Source organism: Lissotriton helveticus, chromosome 3_1 (assembly GCF_964261635.1).
Source record: "Lissotriton helveticus chromosome 3_1, aLisHel1.1, whole genome shotgun sequence".
Lineage (NCBI taxonomy): Eukaryota > Metazoa > Chordata > Amphibia > Caudata > Salamandridae > Lissotriton > Lissotriton helveticus.
This window is the reverse complement of record NC_136061.1, coordinates 489,034,906-489,060,597: the sequence shown is the minus strand read 5'-3', so window position 1 is coordinate 489,060,597 and position 25,692 is coordinate 489,034,906. Positions and strand designations below refer to the sequence as shown.

At 44.5% G+C, this 25,692-nt stretch overlaps 1 protein-coding gene across 4 annotated transcripts in view; it reads right to left on the bottom strand.

Annotated features, from left to right (window-relative positions):
- ANKAR (ankyrin and armadillo repeat containing) overlaps positions 1-25,692 on the bottom strand; it is a 1,199,016-nt gene that overhangs the window by 522,637 nt on the left and 650,687 nt on the right. For all 4 annotated transcript variants that reach the window (XM_078680368.1, XM_078680367.1, XM_078680369.1 and 1 more), the window contains one exon: positions 20,731-20,835. In XM_078680368.1, coding sequence (XP_078536494.1) covers positions 20,731-20,835 — 105 coding nt within the window. The remainder of the gene's footprint in view (positions 1-20,730; positions 20,836-25,692) is intronic.

The following is a 25,692-nucleotide window of genomic DNA, read 5'->3' as shown; positions in this document are numbered from 1 at the left end:
TCGCAAATGCGATAAAAATCGCCGCAATGCATGAATATCGCTGAAAAGTCAGCGATATTCATGCATTATCGAGCTAATGCTCTTAGTCATGTTATCCACCTCCCATTGGATAACATGGCTAAGAACTGCTCAGGGCAGGTGTTAGCTTTTGGAGATATTCGCGCTTAGCGCGAATATCTCCATAAGTTGGTAATAGGAGATAGCGATGTTAGAGACTGTTTCCAGTCGCTAACATCTTGGCACGCCCACTTTGCATGTCATTAGTGATAAATATCACTGACATGCAAAGTGGGGCCCAAGATGGTCGCTATCTCCTACTAGCTGTCGCTAACTGGTGTTAGCGACAGCTAGGTAATAGGGAGATAATTTTATCTCCGCTTTTTGGCTTTTAAAGCCAAAAAAGCGGAGATAAACCCCCTTGATAATATGCCCCAGAGTTTGATATCTAGGGCACATTTACCTCCCTGTTCAAACGGCATAGTCAGTACCTCAGATGCTAGCAGTGGTCGTCTTTCCCCCTCATAGAGACTAATTAGGAGGGATCTAAGGTGGCCCAGTAATGTCTAAGTTGGTGGCAAATGGATATTAACAAAGAGATACAGGAATTTGGGCAAGACTACGATCTTGGCAATCATGACCCTCCTAGCGATAGATAATGGCTGCATGGTCCAGTTTACGATCTGCTCCTCCAGCCAGGTGACTGCTTTGCCATAGTTTCCCCACCAGAGTTCCTCTAGATCTCTATTGACCCAAATTTCCAGATATTTTATTACGGAGCCAGCCCACCCCAGGGATAGTCTGTACCAAACTATGATGGGGAAGATGGCGGATGTGGTCTAGTTTATTGTAATCCTGATCAGGTAATCAAACCTAATGAATTTGTGCAAAATGGGTGTCAAGTTGGCCTATGGCTCTCTGATGTATATGGTGATGTCATTAGCGTACTTCGAGAATACAAGTCTCCGTAAGGTGAAACTTAGCCCATGCTCAGCATGGTGATGTTCAATCGAGTTCCATGGGGCTCCATAGCTATTTATATAGGAGCAGAGACTGCTGGCACCCCTTAGGGGTGCCCCTACTAATCAGGAAGGCAGACCGTTCAGGCTGTTTACTCGTATAAGTGCCACTGGCTGGGCATATAGCCGTCAAATCCACTGGAGAAAGCCAGGACTAAACCCGAGTTGCCTAGGCAAAGACGATAGCTACAGTCACTCTAGTGAGTTATAGCCTTTATTGGCATCTAGAAGGACAGCCACAGACTGAAGGTCTGGCAGGAGCAACTCAGGCAGGAGCAAATGGAGCACAGCAAACAGGGTGTGCAGATTATGTGTTGCGGATCTACCTTTCACAAACCCAGACTGGTCCGGCTGAATGATACCTGGGAGGAGAGGGAGTAATCTATCTGCACTGAGTCTGGCCAGGATTTTATTGTAAAAGTTAATCATTAACAACAGATGAAATGAGTCACAGTGGTTAGCAGTTTTGTCAAGTTTGAGTACAGTGAACAGCATACGCTCTGTTACCAACTGGGAAGCACTCCAGTGGTCTTAGCTTCCTCAAACATGGATTTCAGATGCATGGCTAGGGTTTCAGTATGATCTTTATAAAACTTAGTCTTTTTTTTTTGGACCTCATACACCATGTTGGGCACGCTTGATGGGATTCCTCCATCCCTTCTCATCTGGCCAACCTGTACTGACCCTGGCATTAGGCCTACAAAGATAGGGAGATGGCATGCCCCCAAGCCAAAACTGTTTCCTTGATCCACTCCTGTTCACACCATCTGCGAGGCCATATGTTACTTAGGAGAAGAGGACCGACAGTTCCCAGGCAAAATCATAGGACCACCTTTACTGGTTTCGCCAGGCCTCTAGGGCCGGCCATATCTTATCTGTACTCGTGCTATCCCAAGCCATATCAGATTCACTTGTAGAAATAATGTGTTTGAGGCATTCCACAAATGTTGGAGGGTTTACAGATTTCCAAGCCCTACAGATCTCTCTTCTCGCCAAAATTAAAACATAAAAGACAAATTTAGAAGCTGGATCGTTCAGGCGATAATTTGTCATAAGGCTAAGAAGAATTGTCCTGGGGTTGACCTCTACTTGTTGGTGGAGCACATCTTCTAGAAATTTTTGTACTTCGATCCAATAGTGGATAATCCTCGGCCAGTCTACGAACATGTGGAGATCGTCTGCAGCAGGGTGCTTACACCTAGGGCAGTGGTATTCGTACCCCATCACTTTAGTTAGTTTTCCCGGGGTCCAATAAACCCTATATGCAGTGTAAAGATGATTTCTCTTAAGAGCAGCTGGTTTAACTACTGCCTGTAGCATAGTGAAGGAGTCGCCCCAGATGTCACCAGTATTCTGGATATTGGTGCCAAACACACTGCCCCAAAGTTTTTGAAGTTCCGATTCCACTACTTCTCCATCCTCCAGAAGGGCCCAATACCAAAACGAGATTTCCCGTTTCCAACCTCCCCTTCTGGAAACCGAATTAAATCTTGGACTCGCCTCTTCATGACTCCAGGACTGCGTTGCCCACCACCCCGACAATTGATAGTACTTAAATCTCGTGAGCGTACCACCCGTTATGCCAGAGAGAGACTCCCAGCTCATCAGCTGTGAGTCCTTCTGGAGATCGCCCCAGAATTGAATGCCTGCCAATTTCAATGGCTGGGACAGTTGATCTCTGAGGCAATCGGGGGTGCCTGGAGATTCCCAGATTGGAGCCTGGCATGTATAATAGGGAATCTTAAGACTCTTCCTAATGTAAATCCAATTTTTTAATGCAGCACCCAGGGTCTTAAGCCTGACCTTTTTATAGAACTTGGGGTCCCCAAATTTAAAAAGAAAAAACTCCTGCCCCTGGGGGATATCGTGTAATAATGCCTTGAAAAGTAAGCCCAATGAGGATAGATCAATTTTGTTGGCCAGAATTCTAAACATTTTCAAATGGAATGCTTGACAGTAATTAAGTAAGTCTGGTAAGGCTAGACCACCCATAGTTAAACTTCTCCTAAGCTTTTTCCACGCAATTCTAGGGAACTTAGTGTTCAAAATAAAAGAACCAATTTTTCCCTGCAATTTTGCAATATCTGATACACTAAAGGATAATGGAATTGAGTTAAATAGAAAAGTTATTTTTGGCAGGATGATCATTTTTATGAGGTTCACCCTCCCGAAGATGTTTAAAGGAAGGTTTGACCACCGCAGTAACGAGCCACAGACCTCTTTGAAGACCCTGATCCAGTTAATCTTGGGTATATCTTTCATTTTCTGTGCTATGTGGATCCCAAGATACCTCATTCGAGACTTGATCCCCTGTGTTTCAATAGCTTGATTCCATTCCATTATCTCTGTCTTATCTTTATTTATTCTATAGCCTGAGATTTCCCCGAATAGTTCAGCCTGCTCTACTAATCTGGGTATGGCTTCTGCAGGATTAGTTGTATACATAAGCATATCGTCAGCATTCAAGGCAAATTTTAGCTCCAGGGCCGCAATTTTAAAAGGTTTAATCTGAGGATCGGTCCTAAGCCGGCAAACAAAAGGTTCAATATACAGATTAAACAATAGAGGTGACAAAGGGCACCCCTGCCTGGTACCTCGGGAGATGATAACCCAATCTGTCAGAGCTTCATTGACTAAGATTTTTATTTGAGGACCAGAGTAAAGAGACCTAACCGCTGAAACAAAATTACTGGGGAATCCAAAACTATACAGGGACTCTCATAGATATGAGCAGTTCACTTGGTCGAAAGCCTTAGCGGCATCGATGGCAACAATCGTTAATGGGAGTTTCTTGTCAGCTGCCCCGATAGCTTGGAAGGTGAGTTCGTTTAACTGTCTGCCGGGGATAAAACCCCTTTGATCCGGATGTATTATCGTTTTGATGATTCTTGCTGTCCTTGCTGCTAACACCCCAGCAAAGATTTTGTAGTCCGTATTTAAAAGAGAAATTGGTCTATAAAACTCAATTTTTAACGGATCTTTGTTGGCTTTCAAAATCAAAGTTACTGTGGCTTCAGACTAGGACTTTTGAATAGTCTCACCCAAAATATATATTCTATTAAAGAGATTTTTTAAGACAGGCACTACCTTATCAGGTAGCTCGAGGTATACCTCAATTGGGAGCCCATCCGGGCGAGCTGCTTGGCCTCAGGCCATTTTCTTCAAATGAGTTTCAACTTCGCCCTCTGTAATACTTGAATGGAAAAAGGCCCTATCTACTTCAGACAGCTGGGGGAGATCTAGCTGATTTAACCACTCTTTGGCTCTCTGAGGTCTATAATTAATAACTTCCCCATACAGATCCTGCATAAATGCTCTAACCGCCTCCCGAATCTGATCATCATCATGTAGGATGGCTCCTGTACTTCTTTGGGATATACTTTTTATCTGATTTCTTATCCTATCTGCCCTGGTCTTCCAGGCCAGAAGAGAACCACATCTTTCCCCGTAGGAGACATTTTGGAGCTAACTAGCATCCCACCTTTCTTCTAAAATCCTATCCAGGCTAGCCTGGAATTCTGCCCGGAGTCCCTCTAACTCAATTTGCAGACGTGGCACTAGGTTCTGGGAGACTACTGAAGCCCGCTGCAGTTCTTGCTCTATTTCCTTGATCTTGCAGAGTCCCTCCTCCTCCAACCTTCTCATAGATTTATTTTTCCTGATCATCAGCAAGCTTAATAAACCTCTTAAGACAGCCTTAAAAGCCTCCCAAACTATCTGATCTTTTGTAGTGCCGTTATTATGCCTAAAGTATTCCTCTGTTTGAGGTGCTAATTCTACCTTTACCTCCTCATTTAATAAGAAAGATCTATCCAAAGTCCACCTTCTCTGACATTCCTTTTGTTTAAGATTAACTATCAATTCCACAACCGAATGGTCTGAAATGATAGCTGGAATGTAAGATATTGATTCTACTTTCGAAAATATATTCTGGTTCAGAAGAAAAAAAAAAGATTCTAGAGTGATGTCTAAATTTCTTGCTATAGAAAGAAAAATCCCTTTTACAACCGTTCTTTACTCTCCATATATCTACTAGGTTAAATTCTGTAATAATGTTTCTAAGCTCCAAGTGTGATTTCCGTGGAATGATGTATTTAGCTTTGGAGGTACGATCTAATAGCTCATTGAATATCAAATTAAAACCTCCCCCTATAATAATGGGTGCTGATGTATCTAAAAGACTCGCCTTTAATTTTAGAAGAGCCCCTAGGTTATCTTGATTCGGCCCATAATAGACTGCACACACAATGGGAGAACCATGTATTGATAAAGTAGCCGCCAGCCACCTCCCAGATTGGTCTGTGTCAAACGTCTCAACTTTTATCCCTGTATTGCATCTGATTATTATTGCAACTCCCCTAGTGCTACCCTTCTGTTCGGAATAAAGGACATCCTGGACCCATCTAAGCTTACCTAACCCCAACTTACACTCATGAGCTTCTAAATGTGTTTCTTCTAAAAAAATAAACATGAGCCTTACAGTTGTTGAGGAATTCACTCACTCTACAACTTCCTCCCATATATTAACCCGTTCACATTCCAGCCTGTTAGCTTAATTTTATTAATACTATTAATACTATTCATCTTAGGAGCTCAAAAACAAACGAGGTTCTTTTCCCGAACTGATGTTATGCTTTCCTTTTCATTTAATACTATACGACCCCTTATGTATTATGCATACCTCCTTTTTTTTAATTATATATCCCCTTTTTTTTCCTTTATCTCATTCCTGTCTCTACTTCACCATATAGGGGAGGGAGGAAGAGAAAAAAAAATACAGCAAGTATCTCAAATACAGATCCGACGCCCCAACTTAATGGCAGTTTTCTTTCATTAGAATCAAGAAAGTGTCAACTTCTTGAAGAGAGCTGAAATTGTGGAGCTTATTTCTCCACATAACCTTCAGTAATGCGGGGTACTTCATCTGAACATGCGCACCCAGGCTCCTTAGCTCGGGCATTCTAGAGCCAAGCTCCCATTGTCTTTGTGCAGTAATTTTGCCCACATCAGAACGAATTTGATAATTCACAGAATCGAATTGGAGTGTCGTCCCAGTTAACGCTCTTCACAATATCAGCTCCTTAATTGCATAAGTATGGAAGTTGACTAAAATTTTCCTTGGAGCTTTCCTATCGGGGTGCAACTTAAAAGGATCTCGATGAACCCTCCAGATTTCTTTCTCCAGATCTATATCTTGCCTATCTTTCAATACTCCTTCTCTGAGAAGTTTCCAGATGAAGGCTTTAATATCGCCGCTCTCTGCCCCTTCCGGAATTTTCAAGAATCTTAGATTGTTTCTTCTGGCTTGCATCTCAAGCCTTTCAATGTCCATTTGAAATGACTTGTTTTGTGCCTTCAAGCTCTGTATATGTTTTGTGTCCCCCCGGACTACTTCAGAGAGTGCCTCCACTTCCGACTCTAAAACCCCAGTTCGCTTGCAGATATCATCTAATTTGGTCACCATGGTTTCATACTTCTCATGAATTTCTTTCTGATTCGCTTCGGAGATCTCAAATTTAGAGAGTAAGTCCCCCCTGAGAGACTGTAGCAACAATGCCAGCTGCGATTGGCCCCTATCCAGGTTTTCAGATACAAGCCCTCCTGTTCTGGGATCTCCTTGGCTTATTTCGTTTTCAACAGCCGTGTCATTGCCCAGGGGTATAGAAAGAGCTGTTGGAGAACCTGTATTGGTGTTAGTGTTAATGTCGGTACTTATAATAGGGTCCGGGTGCTGAATCAGCGGAATAGAGACCGCTGGAACCGAGAAATCAGTTGGTTCCAAGATAGTAGAGTCAGTCTCCTTTTCACTTTCAGGATCACATGATAAGGGAGAAAATCGATTTTCAGTGAAAATCACAGGGGAGCACTGTTTAGCGGGAGATTTAGAGAGAGTTTTCAGCCCCTTAGAGATGGTCACCTGTTCTATTATCTTAAATTAAGATTTGAGTGAAGGTGTACTTTTGAGAGAAGAGGCAAGGTCTTTAAATGCCTTACGTTTTTGAGGCTCTCCAGCCTTTGTAATTTTTTTTTCCTCAATGGCGTAAGTGGAACTACATCTCCCGCACTCCCTGAACCTCGCTCTGGAACTGTTTGTATATCTTTATTCTTTAGATCAAACTGAGAGCGAAGCTGATACCTATTCTTAACTGGGAGGACTCTCCCACCTCCTCCCCCGTGTTCTGTGGAAGTGGACCTGTCTCCAACTGCATGGCGAGTAGCTAAGACCTGCTTCTCTACCGTGCTGACACACCCGAGATCTGGGGCAGGAAAGTCATATTCCATGGGTGAAACCAGATACCCACCAGACCCCCTTCTTACCGGAGCGTTAATGCAGCCTTGAGAATCACGCCTTGTAGAGTCCCTACCCGCCGCCACTGACCGTATCGCTGCAATGCCTCGCCCCTCCGGAGCACGGAAGTCAATTTTTGCCGCTGCCGCCTGAATTTTCTTTCAGTGCCTCACACGGCAGCCTCCGTGGCCTCCGTATGCCTCGTATGCCTCCAACTCCGCCTCCGCCTCCATCCCCATACAGGCTTCACAGGAGAGAGAACGGTTCCTAAGTCCCGGCTCCGCACACCCGTAATCGGGGCAGTAGGAGGAAAAAAGAAAACAAGAAGAAAAATCAAATGCTCGCTGTACACAACACGTACATTAGTACATTAGGTGTCCCCCGCTCTCACCGTTGGGATCGCATCTAACTACGTCCGTAAACTTGAATTGAAACGGGGATTTTTTCCTGGTTGCATCAAGGGGCTCCTGCGACCGGCGTCAGCCCACCGCAATGTTCCTCGTCCACCGAGAGCTATGTTATCAGTGAGATATGCCACATTACACTGCCACAAAGGCCATATAATAAAACTGAGTTGTGAGGCCATCTTGTTCTGTAGCCTTGCCTCTAGGCATGCTTCGAATGGCACGCGCAATATCCTTAACATCAAACAGCACATCCAGGTATTGTCTCATCTAGCCACAGCAGTTGGATAGTGTAAAAATATTCCATCATCTCTTCTGGAGCGGCAGTGAGGCTGGATTGTGGGTTTGCAGGGTGGTAGGTCACCATTGCTTGCATGATATCAATTGTGGAGCAATAGTGCTCGCCTTCCACATTTAAAAGGTAAGTGAGGTAGGAACTGCAATGATTTTTCTTGAGCAGAACTGCCAGGGTCTTCCACGCCTTGTCTCCCTCCACATACCTTTGTGCAGCAGCCTCCTTGTGCAAGTAATGGGTTTCTCTCTCTGTGTTGTCATGGTATTACAGCAGTTTGCAAAGAAACTAGGACAGTATCTGCATATCATTGGAGAGGAGGTTTTGGGCCTCCAATATCTGCAGCTCCCGCTTCAGATGGGATTGGCAGGCCCACAAATCTCTCTGCACCACTAGTTCCACGTACTCCATGAATTCAGGCTCTGAAGGCCACCCATAGCACACCTAGAGGCTGAATGCTTTTAGCTTTCATTTTGAAGAATTAAACAATTTCAGTCTTAATTTTGGCTCTAAAGACTATAGCACATCAAAAACCACGCCAAAGATTAAAGGAGATAGGGAGCTGTGGACTAGCTTTACAATGGTTTTCTAGTTTCCTAAATCAACGTACGCAGACCATTACCTTGGGTTCTATTCGCTCTCGCACTATTGAGCTTACTGAGGGTGTGCCACAGGGCTCTTCTCTCAGACCTACTCTATTCAATGTATATGTGGCTCCCCTCACCAAGATTGTTAGAGATTTTGGGTTTACCCCCATTTCATAAACCAATGACACCCAACTTCTTTTATCTTTTATGACAAAAGAACTACTTCTACAAAATCCCTTTACTCAGAAGGAATTTGAGGGGGTCTCAGGTTGGATGACAGAACATTTTCTTCAACTGAAAGCTAGTAAAACAGAGATTATGCTTATTGGCAATCCTCAAATCTTGTGGTCCTCAGAATGGTGACCACCAGAGTTAGGCATAGCGCCGGTTCCCGAGTCTGTGGCTAAAAACTTGGGTGTACGTTTCGATCAAACTCTCAATAAGGTCTACTCCTCCCTCTATCGGTACGAAAAACTCTGATTCAGGCTCTGGTGATCAGTCGTCTGGACTACAGTAACACGCTGCTAGCTGCAGCAAATGAATCTTTACTGAATAAGCTTCAGGTGACCCAAAATACTGCAGCCTGACTTGTCTTTAATATTGCCACCCAGACAGCCTGTCTCCCATTCTGCAACGACTCCACTGGCTCCATATACACCAGAGATTCAAGTTTAAGATCAGTCACGTTCAGGTTTGTGGTCCACTACCTGTATCGAAGTTCCAACATCCTTTGAAATCAGCCAGTAGTCTATGCATGACCAAGTGTTATAAGACGTTATAACACATGTGCCTTCAATCGCCTCAAGGTGTAGTAGCCAAATCTTTTCTCAATCCTTACATAGTTCACAAGACTTACAAGTTTAAACGGCTATACCTATTGCTAGATACTGCCGGGGTCCATTCCCTCCCATCACCCTACTCTGATCAACATACTTTATCTAAATAATTCCACCTTTTCATCCCTCTTCTATCCATCCACCTTGGTACCGGCCTTTGGACCTGAATTTCTACGGGATTATGTAAATATACTTCCACCCTGTTTTTATTGATGATTTGCAATTTCTGATTTCGTACTGTATATATATTTGTTACTTTACACAAATGTGTGTCGCCTTGCATGCATACTGCCATTATATCCCTGTACTGACACAGTCTTTTCCTTCCTTTATGTACATGCCGTATTTACGTTGCACATTTTGCATCTCTCCTTGACTGTCTCTTCCTTCCCCTGTTCTCTGCTCGTCTCCACATCCATATCCTGTCCACCCGCTCATTCTTTGACTCATGTTTAATACCCCTTGAACCATCTTTTGCTATTACTATGCGCTACTTTTTAATTCCTGTTGGTTCGAAACTGTAATCAATGGCATTCAAACATATGTATTTTATGACTATCCACTATGATATACCTTATTGGCTTTTTACGCTATGTCTAAAACCAATCAATTTCTTTCAAAACCATATTTTTGTAATACTTCGTTGCAATACCTTGCACTGTAAATACTGCATGTTCTCACTTGTAAATGCACAGCCCTGAGGAAGCCCCAAGCCAGACGGCCATGTAAAGGGGGCGAAACACGTGTTGGCTGTTACCTCTTGCTACTCACCAGAGAGGAAGTCTCAGTTTAAAAACACTGCATATAAAAAAACTGCACATGATCATTCGTCTTTTGGAATTTTTCCGTGTTGAACCACAATTTCTTTGAATTTGTCCTGACACTCTCTTGGTGTCAGTGGGATAGGGGTCCCCCACTGTCAAGGACAAATACTTCACTCGTATTCCTCTCAATAATACGGTCAGTAAGGGACTGGGACCTTTTATCCCCCCTCTTTCACGCTGAAGTCAGTATGAGAGCACCTGCAGGCCAGATCAGGCCCAACTCAGTGTTCCCACTCAGTGTGTGTCGACAACGCCAGCAGGGACTCTTGTTCTAGGTGTTACCTCCAGGTAAAGAGAGAGGCCAAGGTCCCAAGTCGAGCCAAGCCACGCAGTGGTCCAGCACCAGTGTCTCAAGGCAATCTGGGAGGGGACGGCCCCCCCTTCCTCAGCGCCCTTCTCACAGCAAGGGACATCCTAGTCAAACTCAAGCAGTCCCGCCTCACCCCAGGGGGAACAAGCAGACTGCCTCTCCATGCAGCCACCGCCTGGTAACTCACTCCCTGTGAGCTTCAGAACTCAGAGAAGGACGTACCCAGCCTGGAAGGGTCAGCAGGGCAGGCCTCCCCCTAGCAGCTTAGATTAGGTGGCCATCATCTCTCCAATCCCAGTTCCCACTCATGCAGGCAGGTCTACAGTCACAGTTATAGTCATCCAGGACTCTGAGCCAGTCAATTCAAATGGCCAGGCGCCCCCAGTCAGGCCCTCACCCACCAGCTACTAGTCCCAGCCACTTCTGCACTTCACTAGATCTTGGGCAGCGCTTCAGCTCAACAGCAGACAGCAGGGAGAAGCCTGCCTCCTCTGGGCAGAGTTTAGATCCTCATCCGTGCTCGTGGTGGTAAGCAAGGTAACACCCTGCTGGTGTAGGGGCAGATCTCTTACAGCTCAAGACTGGTATGTTCCGGGCAGTGCACCTCTCATCTCTATCTCCAGGCAGCAGGGTGTTCAAAAATACTACACTGGTAGCCCAGCCCCTCAAGGACACCTCTCCCCCAGAGATGCAGTGGTCAAATTGGCAGAGGTTAGGAGATTGGCGGATTAACAACGGATTATTAGCCCAGCTGGCAGAGCCTCACTTAGAGGCAGCCACCTCAGGGCCGGGCTCACTAGCGCCCCCCCTTTGTCTGCTAACAAATTCACTGCATCTCTTCAGAAAATTCTAGGCATGTTAAACCAGATGTTACTGTTGTAGCTAGACCCCATAACATGTTCCTGGAGGTTTGTGGCAATTACATTGTTGACTTGTTTCTGAAATTGTCTATTTGTGAACAAAAGTGGTTGGACCATGTCCACGTCTGCCTTTGACTGATGTTGCAAAAAACAAACGTTGTGTGTGGGGAAGAGATGCGTCAATTTTCCAAAGGTTACCTTCATTTCGAATGATAAAGCAACTGAGCCTAAATCATAGCATCTGCAACGCATAATCATTGCACCTTGTTTCTCAGATGTCGGAATGCTTTCCACCAAGGGCAGAAATTGATGCCATTTCATTCCATAGACACCAATCCATTATATGTCCTCATTAAGCAACCCCATTTCCTTGTCAACACTTTACAATCTTACATACCCATGAGCCCAGTGGACAAAAGAATGACCAACTATTCCTGCACGAACCATGGTGCTGGAATTCTTCTAATCCTCACAGAAGGTGCTGCAGAATAAGAGGTAGACATAGATGGAAAGGGCAACAAAAATGTGAGGTCAGCGGACCGCTGATCTCATCCTTATGTGCACACAAAGTCTTTTCCCAAACAATTAGGAGTTCCAAACTATTTCATCATTAGTTCATAGTATTTTATTCACTTTTTTATTTCATTGGTCAGTAATCATTTACTACTGTTTTTTGGAAGTTTTCGCTCTTATTTTCAGAGCATTATAATATTCCATTTATCAAACACATCCAATGCATTTCGGGGCCAGTTGGTGCCCCTTCATCAGGGATACTGCGATAAAAAAGGAAAGATACCGTGTAAGTATGGTGGGTGTCAATTGTGTGTGGGGGGCATGGGACAAACGTCATAGTGTCCGGTTATGGGGTCACCCTTAATAAAGCCAAAAGTACCGGTGAAGTGTAACCAAGAAAACGTCTTACGTGTGTTCTGGGATAGCGGTAGCATGGATCTAAAAGGAAAATTGCGCGTAGCAAAGTTACTTACAAGTTACTGCAAGAGTGCGCATAAGGTTATAAGCAGTATGCCGTTCTCACTTGATGAGGAACGGGACTAACCTGTGTACAAGGTTCATGGGTTCTGCCACGCGGCGTTCCATTCGTCAACGCTGGATGCAGTCTAACTGCCGGCTCCGGTGTTTACTAAAATCCTATAGTCGCGCTCACGTGATCATGAAGGTGGAGGAAAGACTAAGATGCCTAATGTCGGTAGTGGTTCAAGAAAGGCGGTTATACGTAAGAATCTACTATGTGCATGAAATGAGGGGCAGTCAGGAAAAATAGAAAATTTGAAAATAAGCAATGTTAAACGGAGAAAAAAATAACAGTGTGGAAATAATGGCTGTAGAACAGTGCTATACATATAATTCACCGTGATCATGTCAGGGTAATGTGACACAGTACATTTACACAGGAGACATATTTTTGCTCAGCCGAGCAATTTTTTATAAGTAACAAGAAAGTTCTATTCTGTCATTGAGCTCAAGTGGCTTCTGGGTAGAAAGTCTGTGGATCCAGGTATTCTCACATTGAAGAAGAAATTTAGTATTGTCTCGTCCTTCAATTTTTGGTATTGTTTCTAGGATGATGAATTTAAGTTGTGAGATATTGTGGTTTGCTTCCACAAAGTGCATTGCGATTGATGATTTTACTGATTTCAGTCTGATGTTTGATTTGTGCTCTGTGAGTCTTATTTTTATTTTGCGTTCAGTTTTGCCGATGTATAATTTCCCGCAGGGGCATTTTAGAGCGTAGATCACGTTGCTCGAGTCGCATGTTGCATTCACCTTTAATTTTATGGTATAGCCTCTCATTGGGTGGTTGATGACATTGCCTTTAATAATTGAATTACAGTTCCCACAGTTCATACATGGTTTGGTGCCTGTGAATTTTTGTTTTCTTGTGGGTTTGAATCTGATGAGTTCACCAAGGTTCTGAGCCCTGGAGAATGCGAATAAGGGAGGTTCTTTGAAGATTTGTCCAAGGTCTGGTTCTAAGTTCAACAGTGGCCAATGTTGGTTGATGATTTGTTTAAATCTCCTAGTGGCTGTGGAAAATTTCGAAACTACCACTGTCCTGGTCTGTTGCTTTTTCTCTGTTGTTTGTAGGAGTTTTGTTCGTTCCATCTTGGCTATTTTGTCTTTAGACTCTTCAATGACGTTTTGGGGGTATCCTCGTTGTAGGAACTTGGTGGCCACCTCCTCAATGCGTTCTTTGGATTTGCTGGGGTCTGATGTGATTCTCTTGGCGCGCGCCATTTGTGAGTATGGTAGATGTTGTTTAAGGTTTGGTTCATGGAAGCTCGTGTAGTGCAACATGTTGTTCCGGTCCGTTGGTTTAGTGAAAAGATCAGTCTCAAACTTATGTTGGTTTCTGGTGATTTTGACATCGAGAAAGTTCACAGTAGTCTCAGAAATTTGCCATGTCAGTTGGATCCGTTCGTCAATTTGGCTGAATTTTTCCAGTAGGTGTTGTAGTTCACTCTTAGAGGCTTTCCAGACGATAAAAATATCGTCGATATATCTAGTTAGGAGAAGTAAGTTTCTTGTCCATTCTTCATTTACGAAGATGTGGGTTTCCTCATATTGCTGCATAAAGATATTGGCGTATACAGGCGCCGCTGAATTGCCCATTGCCATTCCTACAAGTTGTTGGTACCAACAGTCGTTATATATTTAAAGTAGCTCTGGTAAAGGATAAAGAGCATCAATTCCATCAGGAATGTTTGGAAGTCAGTGCCCAAGTCCGTTTTAAGGAGCGCTTGCTCAATAGCTTCTATCCCCAGGGAATGGGGTATGGAGGTATATAAAGCTGGGACATCAGCGGTACATAGGATTGTTTGGTCTTGTGGATGAATCTGAAGGTTATTGAGCTTTGAGATGAAATGTGTCGTATCCTTGGTGTATGTCCGCATGGACTGCACCGTTGGCTGTAGATATTTGTCCAGGAGTTGGCCAATCGGTTCATGTAGACTTCCACACGTAGAGACTATGGGTCTCATGGGAGGGTCTTTGAGATCTTTGTGAATTTTGGGTACCATTCTGAGTGTGGGGCTTTTTGGGTTGGTTTTAATCAGAAAGTTTTTGGTCCTATCATTAATTGTGCCCGCTTCGTGCGCTCTTTCCAAAATGTTCAACAGAGTTTTCATGTATTCTGTTGTGGGATTGTAGTCCAGTTTCATGTATGTTGTTACATCCATGATGTGTTCCATGGTCTTCCGTTCGTACATGTCTCTGTCCATGATAACTAACGCGCCCCCTTTGTCAGCCTTGGTACATATGATCCGAACATTTTGGGACAATTTTCTAAGTGTATCCCTGTCTTTTTGTGTGATATTCCTAGACTTCTTATGGCCATGTTTGATGTTTGCTAGATCCTTCTTAACTCTGTTTTCAAATAGATCCAAGGTTTTGTGGCTCACTGGTGATTGGAATGTGCTGTGTGGTCTTAGCCCTAATAGTTGGTCTTGCTCTTTGGTTGGTTGTTCCGGTAGGACATTTTCAAAAAAATGGCGTAAACGTAATTTCCGCATCAGTTTAAATAGACTGACTTCCAGTTCCAAGTTGGTCGTGTTGGTCGTGGGCACAAAAGATGTGCCTTTTTGTAGTAATGTCTTTTCGTGTTTGGTCATTCGATATTCACTAATGTTGATGACAAGTTCTTCACTGTTTATGTCCTCTTCGTGGATTTCTTGTCCTTGATGGTACCTGTTGTGCTTCTCGTAATCTGTGGTTCTTTCTCTTTTTCTCTTTCCTTTGTTCTGTCCTCTCCGGGGTCTCCTTTTTGTGCCTGGCCCTGTTCTAAAAAAGGGTTCGGTTCTGTTTGGAAACTTGTGGTTGGTTGCTGCGCTATATTAGTATCTGCGCTCGTGTGAGTTGTGGTGGTCTTTTTCGGTCTCTGTGTGCTGTCACTATCAGAAGATGAGGTTTCCGTTTGGGAGTTTGGTGGTCTGTTTCTCCTTTTTTGAGCGTAGATCTCCGCCCACGTGTAGACCTCTCCCAATCTGTAATCCGTGGTGTCTCTTTTATACTTCCGTATCTTCCGTTCATTGATCTCATTAGAGTGTTTCTTGATCTGTGTTTGAACATCTTCTAGAATTTCTTTTAATTCATCCTCAGATAGCAGTTTGGATAGTTCATTCGATGTATCTTCGATTTCCGTAGTGAGTTCCTCAAGTATTCCGGAGAGTTCCTCAATAATTAGTAGGATTAAATCCAAAGAGCATTTATTCAAGATTTCATACCATCTTTCCTGGAATTTTTTGGAGTTCTTGCAGAGTGATGGTTTCAAGGCGATTCTGAGGCCCCTGGGTATTCGTTGGTTGCGGTGATATTTAACCAGTGTGCTGGCATGCAGTTGTTGGTTAATACGTCTCTTACTTAGATATATCAGTTGTCTTATATATTGTTCTTTTGAGCGCGTGGTAGTCTCCTGTGTGGTCTCTTCCCTAATTAGTGCATAGATTCGGTCGGCTTCATCCGGGTTAAATGCAAAAGTGGAGGCGCGGGCCTCAGTACTCTTAGCAATTTCTTCGTAATTGTGTTGCATGTTTAGCGTGCTAGCTCAGTCGGTTTGGACACGAAGAGGTAACAATCTAAGAACAGTGTGCTGGGGTGCACAGCTATGTTGGTACGAAAGGTTCGTCCAGTTTGTTGGTGCCACACAAGTAACGTCAGGTGTCCCTCGGCGTTAGGTAATCACAACAAAAATGTGAGGTCAGCGGACCGCTGATCTCATCCTTATGTGCACACAAAGTCTTTTCCCAAACAATTAGGAGTTTGCACATAAGGATGAGATCAGCGGTCCGCTGACCTCACATTTTTGTTGTGATTACCTAACGCCGAGGGACACCTGACATTACTTGTGTGGCACCAACAAACTGGACGAACCTTTCGTACCAACATAGCTGTGCACCCCAGCACACTGTTCTTAGATAGATGGAAAGGGAACATATCTCGCACAATATCCCTATATCCATCAGAACCACTCCAATACTGCTCCAATTTAGGAAAGATTTGAAGAGGCACCTCTTTAAAGAATACTACATCACAATGTATTACTAGTCTACAAACCAGCTACTTCTCCTATTGGTCACTGACTGTATACTGAACTTTAACCGTATACAACTCTCTACTGCCTTTTGGAAAGGTTTACTCTGCACATATAGCAAATGCATGAACTCAGATGTCTTCACGATGAAGAGTTCATTTAAGTAGGACAAATGTGACTGTTTTAAGGTAATTGAATTGTTATTGGCTGCTTTCTATAAACTTTAAGAAATTGTTAGGCTACAAATAAATGTATAGTGAGAGGTACCCAATCGATTGTGGCTGTGCCTTGTAGAAAAAACAGTTACTCCTCATCTTTGCAAGTGGTCACTATGCACTGAAAGGCATGGTCTTTCTAGTAATGATTTTAAATCACAAAGTGAAGTGAAGGACTACCACTGATTTTTATGTTACAGTCCTCTGAGAACAGAGTATGATTTGTGAGCATTTGTTTGGAAACTTGCAAATGCCTCTGATATGGTAACCTTTAAACCGCTTATGGACAAAAGAGACTTTTTATTATTAGGTATAGATATTACTGCCTGACCCAGTATATTCAACAAAGCTCAGATCAATTCTTATATTGGAGGAAGGAATATTTGTGGTTGAAGTTGATTCTGAGATTTTCATAACAACGTTTCCAAGACTTTCTACAAAGGATTAGAAATGTGTACTTTGAGAACTACTTGGATTAAAATAAAAAATATTTTTTAGGCACAGCTCCCAGTGTAATAGGATTTGATTATTCTGCACACTCTGCTCTTCAATGGACATCATTGTCTTACAGACAAGACAGTGCAAGCTAACAGTCAAGTGCATGCATTATACTAACCCTTTTCCCGCTGAAGGATGTCCTGGAGCAATCTGTCACCAGGATGGATGGGATGTTGTAATGCAGAAGTATGTTGTAATACCACCTCATTTGGTCTTTGTTGTTTTCTCAGCATTAAATTGATATTGATGTCCATCATTAAGATGTCTGTGCATCAAAGAAGTTCCAAATCAATATTTTCCATGACTTCCCTGGCTCAGGTTTTTGTTGCCTAGTGTTATTTGTGCCATTTTCCGGCACAGCTTCTTCTCTCCAGAAGGGATTGTGAAAGATTTCCACACATCAGATTCATGTGGAGACCAGGATTTTTCTGCTTGGTCTATAGTGCACTCTGGAGCAGCTTTGGCTGGATTTCCTCTGTGCTGGCAATCCTGCTCAGAAGGCAAACCTGCAGTTGGGAAAGGTTTTCGATCCGAAAAACAAAAATAACAGCAAAAAACTTGGTAGCCTTCTTTTGATGTGAATCTCTCTTATAGGTAGATACTAATATGTACATCAAGCACCAAAACTAGTTGAATGTGGAATATTACAGTTATACTAACCAATTAAATATTTCAAATGTTGTGTAAGGATTTGAAATTCTTCTGTGGGACAGCTCCTTGAGTTGTGGTGCGGATTCTTGAAATCTACTATTGCTCTTAGGGAAGGTGAGGTGACAATACCCAGAGCATATGGGGGCCCCCACATCTAATATATTCATTTCCCCGGGACCTGGCCCATCCAAGAGCTTAAAGGAACCGAAGCACAGGAGCGCATGCTTCGTTTTTTTAAAAACAATTCTGCCGAATTCGCAAATCCACCGCGATCACGCCGAATTTGTTTGAAAATATATGCTTTTTTTGGCCCTGGGGGTTCCCGTGGGACTCCTTGAGCAGGCCTAGGGGGTCAGGGTGTTTCTACCCTGAGCTCTTTTCTTGTTTTTTCACTTTTATTTACCTATTTTCTTGTGACTCGGCTCAACCGAGTGACAAGATGGCTGCCAGCACTTCCTGTTTTGAAGTGTTGGCACCAATCAGATTGCAGGCACGAGATCGGGTGGGTTTGCAGATCCTCGGTGTCCCCAGTTGTATAACTGAGAAATCTTTAAATTTCTCAGGAACTACTGAACGGATTTAGACCATTTAACAAAAAGAGTGCACTCTGGACCAAGAGCTACCTTTCTGCCACATTTGGCAGTTCAGGCTGTAGCTGAGTCAACAGTTTCCTATGGAAATTAACATGGAGATAACACGTTTTGGGACCCCCCCTTTTTCTTGGTCCCCTCTTGACGAATCACCCCAAAACTTTCAACATAGTAGATGACCTGACCGCACCATTAGTTTAGAAAATTTTGCAAAGATTTGTTAAACGACCTCAAAGATATTGGCATAAAAAAAATTATTTTCCTATTGAAAGTAGGTCCTTACTATAACTACCTACTGGCGACCACCAGTAGGTAATAATTCTCTATCTGGAAAAACCTAGGGCCGATCTAAAAGTGTTGAGTCATTTTAAGGCCTATCTCATTGTTTTCTGCAATTCCCATAATCAATCAGTCACACATGAGCTGCCAATTAACAACATACGTATAGGTCAATGGTGTGTTACAAGATCACCCATCTGATTTCACCTCCATCGGGGGGACTGGCTTGGAGATGGATGAGAGCAGCTGTAGCCGAGGAAGGTGAATTGAGAGCCTTGGTCTTACTGGCTTTGTCGGCCGAGTAAAAACCATAGACCATGAAAGATTCCTGTTCACTCTAGGAAATTTGCATTAGGAGACAGTATTCGAGTGATTTGGTTTATTTCACAAGTAGTCACCTAGGGTAATTAAGTCTTCTCATATTGTATTATTTATCCACACCAACAAAACTAAATTGGTTTTGCAGGACTGACATTGCTAATAATTAAAGTAAATAAATGGAGGGCATCAGTATCACAATTGGCATATTTTCTCTGAAAACTCAAAGCTATTAAGTCTGAGATAATACTGATAGCAGGTCAGGAGTTACTATGACCCAATGCCACCTGTTGCAATGAGTTACAAGCTTGCCCTCTGCCAGAACAGTTCTTAAATACTGGGCTTTAATGACCAGCTCTTCTTCGGGCATCAGATTACAGTCTTGTCCCCTGCCTGTTGTACCAGTTCAGATTGCTAAACAAGATCTTGCTCTTTTTAAAAACATTCCCATTCAACCACCCATGGTTTTTGACACAAAGTTCTACCTACTAACATTTGTGAGCAGGGCTTTGCCCCAAAAAATAATGCCTCTTTGAGCCTGGAATTAATTTGGAGAATTGTTTGTATTTATCCAAACTTTTCAAAGTTTTCATGTGTGCTGAATTGTACATCACACAGGCAAAATAGGAAAAGTATTTCAGTACAAAACCTGTGCTTAAAGCTATGCTTACCCCACCTGTAAGCTGCCCCACCACCCTTGTAAAGCAGGATGCATGTCGTCTGCACTGTGAAAGAGGATAGATGTGATGATGAAGCATGCCACATATTGTGGACAAGGGTCACCTTCCTTCTTATTCAAGGGGTTTATCTGTGGAGAATGCCCATCACAATGGCGGCTTCTTCACTAAGGCGGAGGGGCATCGCCCCACTGTTTTGAAGCAGCGAAAGAAAGGAAAAATAAAATGATAATAACGTAATGTTATTATCATTTTATTTTGCCCTGGTGCAGCAGCTTTGCGTGATGGGCGGGTGGGGCCGGGGAGGAGTGGTAGCACCCTCCTGTGTGTGCATGACTGTTTGGCCGGCCAAACAGTCATGTGTACTTCGCATGTTCTCCATTACAGCCTGCATGGAGAACATGCCCAGGCCCTCAGTCTGTAGCTGAGCGCCATTCCATGGTGCGCAGACCAATCACAATGCTGCATTGCAGCGTTGTAATTGGTCAGGGGAGCCTGGCTGCCTGCTTCCTGTTCCATTCCAGAGGAGTGACAACAGAGAGACGTGGCGGTACAGTATGTTTTTTTCTTGTTTTTAATAATCCCCTTACCCACCCTGCCACCCGCGATCCGTGCCGGCCACTACTGCCGTAAATAATATGCCACTGCACTAACTTTTAGGAGATCCACCTACGCTGTCTAACAGAGCCTTGACGGAGTCTAATGCCTTTAATATATTGTAATGTAATTTAAGGATAGAATTATGCGATAATAACTAAAGTTGATATTCCAATCATAAAAGTTCAATAAAGCAAATCAAAGGAGTATATTTTTGGTTTTACAATAGTTTTCTTGCTCTGGTTGTTTTACACACAAAAAAGGGTTTAATGATTACTTATTTACAACTAGGACATCACTGAATCACCATATCTTATGGAATGCTGTAATGGCAGTTACAAGAGAAATTTTAGATATAAATACCACTCTAAAGGTACTCCAGCACATTAAAACATCAGAAGAAAGTTAAAATTGACACCATGCTGCAAACACAACATTACCTGCGTTAACAATATTAACCCAATAGTCCTCTTTAGACACACAGAACACCTCCAAGCATCTCACTGCCATTTCCTTCCTTGTGGACTCTTTAGAATTCAGCATTTCTGTGGGAGGTAGAAATTAAGTTGTCAATCATGGGAATTCAGAAAAATACAGCTTTGAATAGCTAAGACCACACTGGAGGTAGCTGGTGAAGGCAACAGTAACACTTTCTTAAATAGAATGTCTATTTACATAAATCAACAGGTTACTGCAGTCAGTGCACACAATAAAACTGCATCATTTAGAGTTCCGTGCAATATCCAACAAGCATTGGCAATGCGATAGGTCTCGCATTTGAATAAGTTACAGCTATTGGCATTGTAGATGACAATCATATAGATTCATCAAGCATACATTCTGCGAATTCCAAATAGCGAAAAATAATGAATCGCTATTAAGAATTCGCAGAATTAGATGCAACATGAAAATCGCTAATAAATAGCGAGTCGCACCTTGCCGCAATCGTCAAATGCGATTTCGGTAAAATCCTTCAAAATTCGCAAAATTGGCAGTTTCCACACCACAAATTGCGAAATCGCAAATAGCGATCTTGCACATTGCGAGATCGCAAAAACGATAATTTGCATTTGGAGCACAATGATGACATCACTACCAGGAAGTAGCCTGCTCCAAACATCATTCAGAGCACAGAGCTGGATACAGGAGGAGGCAGAGAACTGAGCTCCAGGATCCACACCCTGCAGTGCCCAAACAGGATTGCAAATACATCTACAATGTCCCAGGAAGCTGCAGGACCAAGTGAGAAAGCATGCAAGAGGAAATAAAATTCAGTGAGAGGTAACTGGAGTACCTCATTGAAGGAGTGAGCAGGGACCATGACCAACTGTTTGGGAAGCTGTCCCGGAAGGTGCCAGAGGAAACCAAGAGGCGCATTTGGGTGGGCATCAAGGCTAAGGTGAACGGAGTAGGAGTCATCCACCGCTCAATTGATGATTTCAAAAAGAGGTGGTACAACCTCAGAGGACGTGCCAAGGAGCGCATTGCTGAGAGACTGGGGGACAGACTGGCAACGGGAGGGGGACACTCCACAGTCCCTGAAAACACCCCCATGGAGGACCTACAGGAGGACACCATACAGCCGGAAGCCTGCGTGGGCATCACACAACTGGACACATCCCACCCCACACAACAATCTCAAGGTAAGAGGCATGCTACTGCGACCCCATACCCTAACAATGCCCATGCCCCCAGTGCAATCCATATTTGTGAGCATAGTATTCCAGTCCCTGCTCCTCCCAAACGCCCAAATGCATTGTGGAACCTGTAGTGTGTAAAGGTGCATTGATAGCCAAACACAGGCAGATTAGTAAAGATGCACAGACCCCTAAAGCCAGACAGGGAATGCATGCATTAACCAATAGTGAGCCTGCATGCATGTTGCAACATCCCAGGTGCCTTAAACATACCAGTAATCATGCACTGATTCACATCACAGGTGCAGTGGATACAGACACGTCCGACAGCGAAAACCTACACATTGCCGAGACACCTGAAGTGGTGGAGGGGGAGAGGCAGCCTGCACCTGCACCGACACGCAGGGCCACCCCAGCAGCTACAGCCAGAGCACAACAGAAAGTTTCGGCACATGAGGCAGTGGAGCAGACCCCACCACCACCCATGAGCCAGACACATACCACATCAAGTGTGAGGGCCCAGGCCAGCAGTAGGGCAAGGCAGCAGCGCTCCGTGCCTACCACAGCAGCCATGGGGCAACATGCACACAACTTGGGCCTGGGCATAGAGTCTCAGATGCTGCGTGTGCACCGCAAACAGGCGCAACACATGGCAGCAATGCAGCTGCAGCTGTACAAACAGCACGCAATATCAGTCTCCTCACACAGAGTGTGCAGGAACTGACCACAGCGGTGAGGGAGAGCAACCAGCTGATGGTAGGGCAGCAGGACATCACCCGCAGACGCCACAGGCAGCTGCTCACACGGCTGTCAGCCTACACCCGTTCAAACCACCTGATCGGGAATGCCACATCCCAGCTCTCGAGGAGATCATTGGCCATGCAGATCCAGATGGTCCAATGTTGTTCAGACGTTGCAAGGGCCCTCGAGCAGGTCACAAATGCTGTGGAGCACCAATATGCGGCTGACCATAGCAATGCAAGGGGGGGAGGATGATGCAAGCGAAGAGACATCTAGCTTCAGCAGCCTGTCTGTGCCGGTACAACCAGACAGAAGGCGCAGTGGCCGGGCCAACACTGCATCCCGACAGGACCAGCCTAACGTGGAGGGTGAGAGGTGACTGGGTGCGCGCGCCAGGAGGCACTAGTTACATGACATTACATGCTGTGTGATGGTGAGGGAACCATGCACACCAGCTTAGGTTACATGACGTTGGATTTGTGTATACCGTACCCATTTCTGTTGCTGATGGAGGCACATTGAGTCTGTGTGAAATAAACACAAGCTTTATTCTGAAAACAAATCATCCTCATGTCAATCTTTGATATGGCTTGCATGAGTGCAGTGTTGTGTGTGGGGTATGGATGCACTAGAAATAGTTCTGTGTGATGTGCGTGCGGTGCCTTTGACCTTCAGCAGGATTCTCCCCGTGTGCATGATGCACATGTGCAGGTGGCAAGTCGTCCCCCTCCGACTCACTACCAGACACCTCAACAGGTATCCTCCGCTTGGTGGCAATATTGTGAAGTATGGCGCACACGGCCACGATGCGGCAGCAGATCTCAGGCCGATAGTTGAGGGCCCCGCCAGTCTTGTGGAGGATGCGGAATCTACTCTTTAGCATGCCAGTCTGCATCCGTACTAGGAGTACCGATGTCAGTAGCCCAGGTTTCCCTCAGGGCATCAAGGGGCACACAGGTGTCGACTTGGAATGGCAGGTATAACCATGTTATTGGACGGTGTCTGCCCAATGAGTTGCAAAGTGTAGAATGGCCCTCCAATGTGGCTCGCTCCTCCTGCCCACATCGCCATCCCTGCCTGATCATCGCAGTACGCCATAGAAAATAAAATGACCCGCCGGCAGGTCATAAACCACCTGCAGATCCTCATAGGATCTCAACATTCCAAATTCAAATAGATAGCCTAGGACTTACAGCCCGAGGGCTGTCCACTACCCTAGCAGATGAGTTGGATCCACCCAGAGGAAATGAGTCAGCCATGAAGGGACATGGTAGGGTAATAATGGGGCATCAACACCCCAACTCTCTGCAAATGTCTCATTCAGCAGTGCTTTGCAGCCAGTTAGAGGACATCAGGCTTGCTAGGACTCCCTTAGGCTCCAGCAGTAGGTGCATCAGCCATGGGAGTGACTACCATTTCCAGAAGGTTTGCTTTGTCCCAACTGCCCACCCACCTATTGAACATGTGGCTATCAGGAAAAACAACAGGTGGTCGGCATAGAGTGCAACATAGTACAAACCTCCCCGGAGCGCAATTCATCTATAGTAGGTGCTGTCTTGGGTCCTGCACACTAGAGGTTCCACAACAATGGCAAACAAGAGAGGGGATAAGGGACAACCCTGGCATGTACCTCGTTCCACTTCATAGGATTCCAACACTATCCCCCCGTTCTTACTCTTGCATTAGGGTTTGTGTATAACAGCTTGACCCAACCAATCAACCCTTCTCCTAGGCCCTTGCAGCGCAGCACTACATACAAATATAGCCAGTACAGGCTATCGAAAACGTTCACATTATCCAGGGACATTACCATAGCTTGCTCGTTAATTAAGGCTGCCGCCAGCGGTATTGCAGTCGACCATTGGATGTTCATTGTGGGTTCCTATCCGGGATGAAGCCCGTCAGCTCTGCATGAATAAGACAATGCATATGGGGCAGCAATCTTGTGCCCAACACTCAGCTCAGGACCTTGTAATTGATGTTGAGCATTGACAGGGACTTGTACAAGGACAACTTCTGGGGTTGGTGGCTCGGTTTGATGAGGGGGAACTATCAATGCCTCCTTCATAGTCGGCAACAGAACCCGGATCTCACGTGCCATCCAATATACAATATACTTCCATGAGCCGGAGGACTAGCTGAGCAGAATACGTGGATCAGTTGTCTATCCAAACCTTATACTCTAGCTAGGGCCATCGTTTTCAACATATCAGTGGCCCCCTTGTATTGATGACCTCAGCACTCAACCCTTCCGTCGTCTCAGGTGACAACATTGTGGTCTGGTGGATTAGGGAATTAAGCAAAAGTGGGTAGGATCTATACAAGGAGGGGTTAACTGTGCCATTGAAATCCCCCCCAATTATAGTTGGTACAGTCATAAAGGGTGCCAAAACCAAGGACATCTTGTCTAAGAACTTACGGTGGTCCATATTGGGGGCGTAGATGTTGACCAGTGGTATGCGTTTGTCTCTCAGGCGGCCATTCATCCCCACATATCGGCCCTCTTTATCCACTCATTTCTCTAACACCTGCAAGTGCACCTGTGGGTGACCCATATGAAGACCCCCTAGCAAAAGCTGAAAAGATGGTAGAAGTCAGATGCCCCCTCCAGCCTCTCTGCAATGCCGCGTCATCTGAAACCGTAATCTGTGTTTCCTGCAGGAGGGCGATATTTGCCCCATGCCTCTTCAAATAGACTTGAACCTTGTAGCGAATGGACAAGCTATTATGTCCTGAACATTCCAGGATAGTACCTTATAATCATTTCATGCACACGCCATCGCTAAACTCATCAACCCGCAGCCCTACCCACCAACAGGCCCCCGCTATTAACCTCGTCCCACCATGCACTCAGAAGTCACTTTAGACACAAGCATCAAACAACCTCCCCTCACCCATCCAATACAGACAGGCTTCAGCCCCACCAACCAAACAAGACTAACCAAAACAAAGAGTTAGTGCGCGAATCATACAGTTAGCTAAGGTGGGATGATGAGATGCCCCCATGCAAGAAAAACAGGTGGC